This window comes from Physcomitrium patens, chromosome 6, assembly GCF_059467195.1.
Source record: "Physcomitrium patens ecotype Gransden chromosome 6, ASM5946719v1, whole genome shotgun sequence".
In the NCBI taxonomy this organism is placed as follows: domain Eukaryota; kingdom Viridiplantae; phylum Streptophyta; class Bryopsida; order Funariales; family Funariaceae; genus Physcomitrium; species Physcomitrium patens.
This window is the reverse complement of record NC_143415.1, coordinates 13,788,373-13,795,584: the sequence shown is the minus strand read 5'-3', so window position 1 is coordinate 13,795,584 and position 7,212 is coordinate 13,788,373. Positions and strand designations below refer to the sequence as shown.

The following is a 7,212-nucleotide window of genomic DNA, read 5'->3' as shown; positions in this document are numbered from 1 at the left end:
TACCAGGGAATCAACACTTCATCTCTAAAACCGACCCCAGGCGGCGGTTATGACAACCCACATAGGAATTTGTCTCCATTGTAACCTGCTGTGCGCATCGTAGCGAACATATATGGAGTCTTGATGTCGAGACTCCTAAATCTAGACAGTAAGTTGCATCCTCTCCTTGACTACCATGATGAGGTTATCTCACCACGGCTAAAACTTTGCCAAATTATCACATGTGCAGTATGTAATAAACTTCTAACACAATCTCCCAACTACGAGTGACATAAGAAGTAAGAAAGGCGTCAAATGTTTATTGAAAGTCAACACTCTCTGTCCCAATCACAAATCCAATTAGTTTTGAGTCGAATGTAAAAATTTCTGGAGCTTGAAAGTTTCCGAAAGATAGATGATTTGCAACCTACAATACATTTCAACTCCCTTGGATGATGCCCACTCAAAAGAGCAGGGAAGCCCAAGCAGCAATAAATGCAAAACCTCCCACGGGAGCTGGCTTTGATAGTGAGCGGTCTTCTTTCAGTGCCACAAGATAACACCTGTAACCAAAAACAAATCAAAAGGTTTGTGGCGAGGATATTTGGAATAATTAACTTCATGTACATCCACAGTCACAGACGACAATGCAACCACACAAAATCCAAGGTAGCACCGAGTTTACTAAAAAAAAGCAGAAGCTAATAGGAAGCATCACAACATGGAGACAAAGCAGAATCAAGAGGAAAGACCACTCATGGTGAAAATCGTTACTCCTAAGAAATGTAGACTACATCTTCAAGGAAGTGTCTCGCTAAGATTTGTAAAGGTAACTTACGTTCCTGAGAAGGTTACAATCCCGAAAGAGCAGAGCCCTCCAAACTGCATTTCAAGTTCGAATGTTAACTGAATGGGATTGTGCGCTTTGGGGAGGAAATTTAGGAGCTAGATCATAGTTGGACAGGGAATGATTAAAGCATGAGTGCTACAACAGCAAAGGGAAATACTGTATACTTAGTCACAACCATTATTGTGAGTATTTAGAAGACAGCCATTGGGGTAATCTCTGAAGTACGGCCCTTAAATTCTAAGTTGCGCCAACTTCTAATGGATTCACTAAACGAATTGGTTGATTGAGAACTCACCAAATTAGGTCGCTTAGAAAGAGGAGCAGCGAGAAGGGCTGATGAATGGACCAGGTGATAGATGTTCCCTGTCTGATAAACCTGCCATAGCCACTTCCTCACATTACAAAATGTTCATGGAGCAACAAAGCATGGCAAGCACCACGAGAATTGCCTTATTCTTAAAATCTGCCGTCACGGTGTCGTTACAGACAGATAATTTGCTATTGCCTTCCGCATTAAAATGAGTTTAGTATAAACGAACGGTTTTGTAAACAGGATCAGCCGGTTTGAACCCGTGCGCCCCATATGTACCCGCTGCTAACGCTGTCATCCCTGCACGAGTTCAACATTGCGCCTTCACTTCAAATTTGACTATCTGCGACAAAGAGAAAATCCCTCGAAGCAGAACCTTAAGAACAATAAGTATAAATCTACAGCGGAATCAAGAAGTAATTTTTCTCTAACAGATTCAGGAAGCACACAGCCCTTCAAGCGGTACAAAAAATTCCTCTTAATTTGATCGTTTTATCGTCATCTGAGTGTACCCAACAAAACAAACCAAATTTAACACTACCTCATCATGTCTTTGTAGCGCTGTGCCCACATACCAGAAACCCCAGCAACTTTATGCCAGAGCAAGGACGCCATTTAAATATTGTAATCCCGTTGAGGAACTTTGCAGCGACAACGCACGCTTCAATCTTTCAAGACTGTGAAGACAGCCTAGCTAGTAAAACCTAGGCTTCCAAGCTCTGAAGGTCATTGACGGAGCCCTAAACACGGTTCTAATGCAGGATGAAATCAAGCATGCATGGTCTGCACTCAGCGAGGTGCTTCAAAATTGCAAATCGATTGAAAGGTTCCAACGCAGGATGGATGATCAATTATAACTTTTGAATGACTTCATCTAATTATACCTGGACGTTGGATGCAAGTTCCCAACAACTTTACTGTGTTTATAACAACAGTAGGCGTAGGTTGCGAGCTCAGATGGCGATCAGTGTTATGAGACCCAAATATCAAACAAATCTGGCATGTATGCAAAACGCAGAGAAGATGGCCTGCATTAGCCTTCAACCTCCAAATCTGTCCTCGGAATGTTGTGATACTTGCGGCCTCTTCGCTGAGCACGATTTCGCAACTTATTGTGGCAAGTTTCATATTCCATTTGAGATTTAATCTTTTATTACACAGTTACCTTGCAAGGCAATGTTATCAACAAATAGGCAATTCTAATTTCTCTTTATTTAAATAACAAACCCAAGTCCATTCCATAAGGATGCAGATCTTTTAACTCGATCTTCTGCCGTATTCTCGAATCTGACCACTGATTTTTATTCAGTAGCATAATTCTTTAAGATATGTAACTCTAAAGAAATGCAACTCCTCGTCGCTTTCCTCGTTGTATGATGCACATTCAAAACAGTAAAGAAGCCCATGCTCCCATGAATCCAAAACCTCCAAAAGGCGCTGGCAGCGAGAGGCTGCGGTTCTCATAGTATGCTGCAAAGTAACATCTGACACAACGAAGACGCTTTTGTCAGGGACTCGAATTCACCATGTTCACAAGCAACGGAGATTCCCCAATGACCATGCAAGATTTCAACCCACATCAACAGAGTTTCTGAGCACAACTGCCTCCTAGCACTATCCGTGAGTGATAAAAGGTGAAAGAAACTCACGATCCAGAAAATGCTACAAGCCCGAAGGTTAAGAGACTTCCAAATACACGTGGTCTCTTCGTTAGAGGAACTGCCAAAAGGGCCACTGAGTGGACTAGGTGATAGAGGTTTGCCGTCTCCCACACCTGCCATACCCTCCAAGTTATAAGATCGTCTGTTGGTTCTCACAATTAGAGATATAAGAACATATAATGCAATCCTGTCAACATATGGATTGCGCAAATAGTCGCCGAAGGAGTGAGAGAAGTCAGTGTATACTCACAACTTTGTTAGCAGGATTGACTGGTTTAAACATGTGTGTTCCAAATGCACCCAGCCCTACCGCCATAATCCCTGTGCAAGCATTCACAAAAATCCGATAGCTTTAGATACCTTCCAAGCCTCGTCAATGACACATCTGTACCACCTAGATGATTGAGCAGTCAGGTTTTTCTTGTACATTATCGCTACACTAGCTTTTAGGATGAAATTTTTTTGCTTCTTACTCTGCTTCTAGGCCTCGCTACTAGAATACAAATCCATAGAAATCCGAAGCGGTAACCATAACTCGGGTTTCTGGGGACTAGCTGTAAATATACTACTAAGGCTAGAATGGCGAAAACTTACCCGACTTTCGAAAAACGACATCAGAGAACAGAGCGCATGAAGCCAAGGGAATGCGCAAAATGAAATAAATTTCTCGAGTTCTTTGGAGGAATCCAGAGTAATTTCACATACCAGATATGCCTGCAATTGTGCGCCAAATCTGATCCTCGTCCAACGGACCCTTGTCTGGACGTCGTCGCATCAACGACGCCTCAAGCTCATGCCGATCAGGGCCACTACTGTATTCTCCTGCGTCGCCCATAGCAACCGCACTTTTACGTGAGCTAACCCCTAGAGCAGCGACATGTGAAACGGTAGTCACGCTCAGAACAACCTCCGCTTGCTGGTGCAGTCTACATTGAACCCAACCATGTGCCGAATCAGGACTTTGACTGTCCCGAATCGTCCGGAACGGCACATCTAAAAGTATGATACCATGTACAGTAAACGACGACACCCGAACAGATACCCAACTGGGTAAGGTATTGAGTTACAGCAGGAACGAGTCTCAGGTATCACACGCGGCATTAAGGTGGGCGCAAATGCCGCTGCAGCGACCGTGGTTTCATTCTCTATCGCGGCAGCCCGCTATGCCACCAAGCCGAACTGCGAATTTTGGCAAATTTTGTGAATCACTCTTATTTCCGTAGAGGTACTGACATCTTGCTGCAATTCGCAGTATCGTTTGTCAAGCAAGAGACATAGCGAATTACAAACACAGCAAGGCCACAATGAAGATGAGGGACGCAATGATAGAGGGACGGATTGCAAAATGTAACGCATGGGGAAAGGATATGGAGGATGCGGAGGAGAGTGAGGAATTGGACATGTTGAGTATGGATGGTGGGAATATTGGAGGGGGGGGCCAGGGTTTTGAGAGACGGAGAGGGTGTGGTTTGGGGAGGGAAGCATTAGGAGCACAAGTGGCAAAAAAAATGCAAATCAAGAGGGGAATTATTGAAGCAGTTGATGAAGGCGGTGGGTCTCAACCACTAGCAGAACCCGCGCATCATGAAGCAGGAAAAGCTGAGGAGGATGATGAAGCGGGATATGGAGAGGGTAAGCGTCCACCCGGCGAGCTTTGTAACGGAGAATCTTTGTCTCCATCAAGAGTTTGCCAGGGCAATTCCGCCCTTCTAATTGCAGAGCTTCTCTCCGCAGGAAAAGCTGGAATTCCGGGAAAATTGCTCGATACGGCGGAAGATGATGATGCTGAATCGAAAAGAGTAGTGGACAGGAAGAATTTGAGCATTTCAATTGAGGAGGAATTTTCACATCACAAGCCAGGGTTAGCAAGATTGAACAATGGCAGCTTCGGAAGCTGTCCACAATCTGTGTTAGCTGCACAAGAGAATTGCTCTCGTTGTTGGTTACGCCAGCCTGATAAAAGCTACTTTGGTCCTTTGGAGGAGGGGTTGTATCGCGCGAGGAAAGAGGTTGCTGACCTTGTCAATGCACCTGTTGAAGAAGTATTTCTTCTGGAAAATGTAACCGCAGCTGCTTCCATGGTGGCATTGGATGTCATGTGGGCTTTCGCTGAAGGTCGTTATAAGAAGGGAGACTCAATATTGATGTTGAATTTCACATACGGAGCTTTGAAGAAGTCTTTTCAAGTATGTTTGTCTTCTCTCTCTTTTCTGTAGTCGTTTCACGAATCTCAACGGTCTGGACGGTAGCAGAGATTTTATAAGCTCTTTTCCTCCAGTTCCGAGTTTCTGTAAGTCTCGCTTTCATTCCAAAGGTTTCTGTCAAAGGGCAGGAATTGAAAGTCATGAAACCTAAGATTGGAATCCGTCGTGCAGGCTTATGCTGCAAGAGCTGGGGGAAGAATCTTTCAAGTTCAGATTCCCTTTCCAGTGTCATCCGAGGAGCAGATTTTGCAAGTCTTCGAAGAAGCATTGGAGGAGGAGAGAGAGGAGAATCCATCAAGCATAATTCGCATGGCGGTCTTCGACCACATCGTCTCCATGCCCACAATGATACTCCCAATACGGCAACTTATAAAGCTCTGTCGCAGCTATGGTGTAGAGAACATTTTCATTGATGGAGCACACGGCATTGGAAACCTTGAATTGAACCTGACAGAACTTGACGCTGATTATTACACGAGCAACCTGCACAAGTGGATGTTTGCACCCACCACCGCTGCTTTTGTTCATTGCAAAGCGAAGCACCTTGGTCGGCTGCATCACCCGATTGTCTCACATTTGTATGGTGTTGGAATTGCGGCTGAATGCTCGTGGTTAGGCACCCGGGATTACAGCCCTCTTCTCGCAGTTCCAGCAGCAATTAAGTTTGTGATTGACGTAGCTGGTAGTATCGAGAACTATAGCAAATTTAATCACTGCAAGGTTGTAGCAATGGCGGAGATGCTCGCGAGTTCGTGGGGTACATTCTTGGGCACACCACCGGAGATGTGTGCGGCGATGGCTATGGTTGCTCTGCCCCCTGCCTTGAACATCCATTCGCAGGTAATCATCTTAACCCTCAAAATACAATTCTACTCATTAGAATTAGCTTCTTATCATTAGTTAGGTTTTGGTAAGATGATTGAAGTTCGAGGATATCCCTTAAAGCAAGATTTACCAGGTTTTTTGGATTCGTCAAAATCTTGGTTGAAGTAGCTGGAATACTTAAAGGTCAAGCTTGCTATGTCTGTTCCAGTGTGTAGATTCAATTGTCACGCTGAGGATATTCGAGAAACTAAGGTGAATTGCTCTGTATTGTTGTTGAAGGTGGATTTATTAGCTCTGCGAAGGCGTATCCGAGAAGAGTATCAGGTGGACGTGCATCTGTACTATGCAGGAAGTTTAGCGCCAGCCAATATTGACGATGCGTCTCAAGGAAGGACGAGGACCACCGCTTACGTGCGTATATCCCATCAAATTTATAACAACAGTGACGAGTATATAAAGCTGAGAGATGTTGTCAATGACATTGCACGTAAAAGTTAGTCATACCTCTGACACTGCACTGTAAACTTCGTCAAACTTTTTCTGTAAATAAGAAATTCAAAAATTAATCCTGTGGGTTCCATTCTCTCCTACGTTCTCGTTGAGCAAACGTCTGCGACATCTAGAGCGGAAATTCTATGGTGATATCTCAGCAGACGTTCACAGATCCGATACGAGGTTGACCCTCCCACAAAGAGAAGGGCTGTATTAGGACGCTCCTCCGGAGTTACTGCCAGTGTACTCCTGAGCTGTGTTGATCAACACAGCGAAATGTGATCCTATTTACATTGTCTGTTTGGGCAGGACACCTCGGAGTATCACCTACTCATGCAAACCTCGCATGCCAAGCTACCCTAGTCATACAGTTCGTACATTGGGTGATGTTGATTTGTAGACGATCAGCGTTCTTCGAGTGCACCATGTCTAGCACATTCTCTCAGATAGAAAAATGAACAGGTATGTCGTCCCTCTCTGCCCAGTACTACATCGGCCCAGGACTGTCAATCTCTCTCTCTCTCCGGTGCTGCAATGATCCTTGACGTAGTCCATGATGCGTGCACTCTCTTGCTGCTCCAGTTGCGGTTGATCAAGTAGCAGGGTCTCACCCACTTCTCAAATTGTTGTGTAGTATCAGTAAGTTCCCAATTCGATTCTATCTCTTCTCACGAAACTGAGCTATTTGCAGGGCAACACCTGAGTTCGAAACGCGCTGTTTTTTATTCGTAAAAGCAAAACATGGCGCTGGAGTACTTGGATCACAGTGGTGAGCAACAAAGCATACACTGCTAGACACGTCGCATACCCAGCTGTTATGTCATTAAAAAAATCAAATCGTTACCTTCTACATCATTCCTTCATCCACGTGTGATAAATTTGGTTAATGCT

At 44.5% G+C, this 7,212-nt stretch overlaps 3 protein-coding genes across 6 annotated transcripts; 1 reads left to right on the top strand and 2 right to left on the bottom strand.

The window, feature by feature from the left end:
* LOC112283844 (uncharacterized) lies at positions 1-1,906 on the bottom strand. Of its 4 annotated transcripts, none has more exons than XM_090251346.1 (5): positions 1,681-1,906; positions 1,369-1,482; positions 1,125-1,205; positions 818-861; positions 1-542 (listed from the first exon to the last, which is right to left on the bottom strand). In XM_090251346.1, exons 2-5 carry the CDS (start codon positions 1,435-1,437, stop codon positions 443-445), a joined length of 294 nt encoding a protein of 97 aa, XP_090107472.1. In that variant the 5' UTR covers positions 1,438-1,482; positions 1,681-1,906; the 3' UTR covers positions 1-442. The 4 variants fall into 4 exon arrangements, with proteins under 4 accessions (XP_090107472.1, XP_024378862.1, XP_090107471.1 ...); XM_024523094.3 differs by having other exon boundaries at positions 1,369-1,439; XM_090251345.1 differs by having other exon boundaries at positions 1,715-1,906.
* A 412-nt stretch (positions 1,907-2,318) lies between these two features.
* LOC112283845 (uncharacterized) lies at positions 2,319-3,721 on the bottom strand. The gene is made up of 4 exons (XM_024523095.3): positions 3,506-3,721; positions 3,051-3,121; positions 2,789-2,913; positions 2,319-2,623 (listed from the first exon to the last, which is right to left on the bottom strand). The coding sequence occupies exons 1-4, from the start codon at positions 3,633-3,635 to the stop codon at positions 2,524-2,526; spliced, it is 426 nt and encodes a 141-aa protein (XP_024378863.1). The 5' UTR covers positions 3,636-3,721; the 3' UTR covers positions 2,319-2,523.
* Positions 3,722-3,870: 149 nt separating this feature from the next.
* Positions 3,871-7,176, top strand: LOC112283842 (L-cysteine desulfhydrase). The gene is made up of 5 exons (XM_024523086.3): positions 3,871-4,986; positions 5,176-5,844; positions 6,109-6,322; positions 6,631-6,783; positions 7,013-7,176. Exons 1-4 carry the CDS (start codon positions 4,105-4,107, stop codon positions 6,777-6,779), a joined length of 1,914 nt encoding a protein of 637 aa, XP_024378854.2. The 5' UTR covers positions 3,871-4,104; the 3' UTR covers positions 6,780-6,783; positions 7,013-7,176.
* Positions 7,177-7,212: the final 36 nt, after the last annotated feature.

Coding starts and splice junctions, on each gene's coding strand:
- LOC112283842 (XM_024523086.3), top strand. CDS start 4,105: ATGAAGATGAGGGACGCAATGATAGAGGGACGGATTGCAAAATGTAAC. Junction 4,987..5,175: donor CTTTGAAGAAGTCTTTTCAA/GTATGTTTGTCT, acceptor TCCGTCGTGCAG/GCTTATGCTGCAAGAGCTGG. Junction 5,845..6,108: donor CCTTGAACATCCATTCGCAG/GTAATCATCTTA, acceptor TTGTTGTTGAAG/GTGGATTTATTAGCTCTGCG.
- LOC112283844 (XM_024523093.3), bottom strand. CDS start 1,754: ATGGCGTCCTTGCTCTGGCATAAAGTTGCTGGGGTTTCTG. Junction 1,206..1,368: donor CTGATCCTGTTTACAAAACC/GTTCGTTTATAC, acceptor TGGCTATGGCAG/GTTTATCAGACAGGGAACAT. Junction 862..1,124: donor TTTCTAAGCGACCTAATTTG/GTGAGTTCTCAA, acceptor CTTGAAATGCAG/TTTGGAGGGCTCTGCTCTTT.
- LOC112283845 (XM_024523095.3), bottom strand. CDS start 3,635: ATGGGCGACGCAGGAGAATACAGTAGTGGCCCTGATCGGCATGAGCTT. Junction 3,122..3,505: donor CACAATTGCAGGCATATCTG/GTATGTGAAATT, acceptor ATGCTTGCACAG/GGATTATGGCGGTAGGGCTG. Junction 2,624..2,788: donor CTTGTAGCATTTTCTGGATC/GTGAGTTTCTTT, acceptor TCGTTGTGTCAG/ATGTTACTTTGCAGCATACT.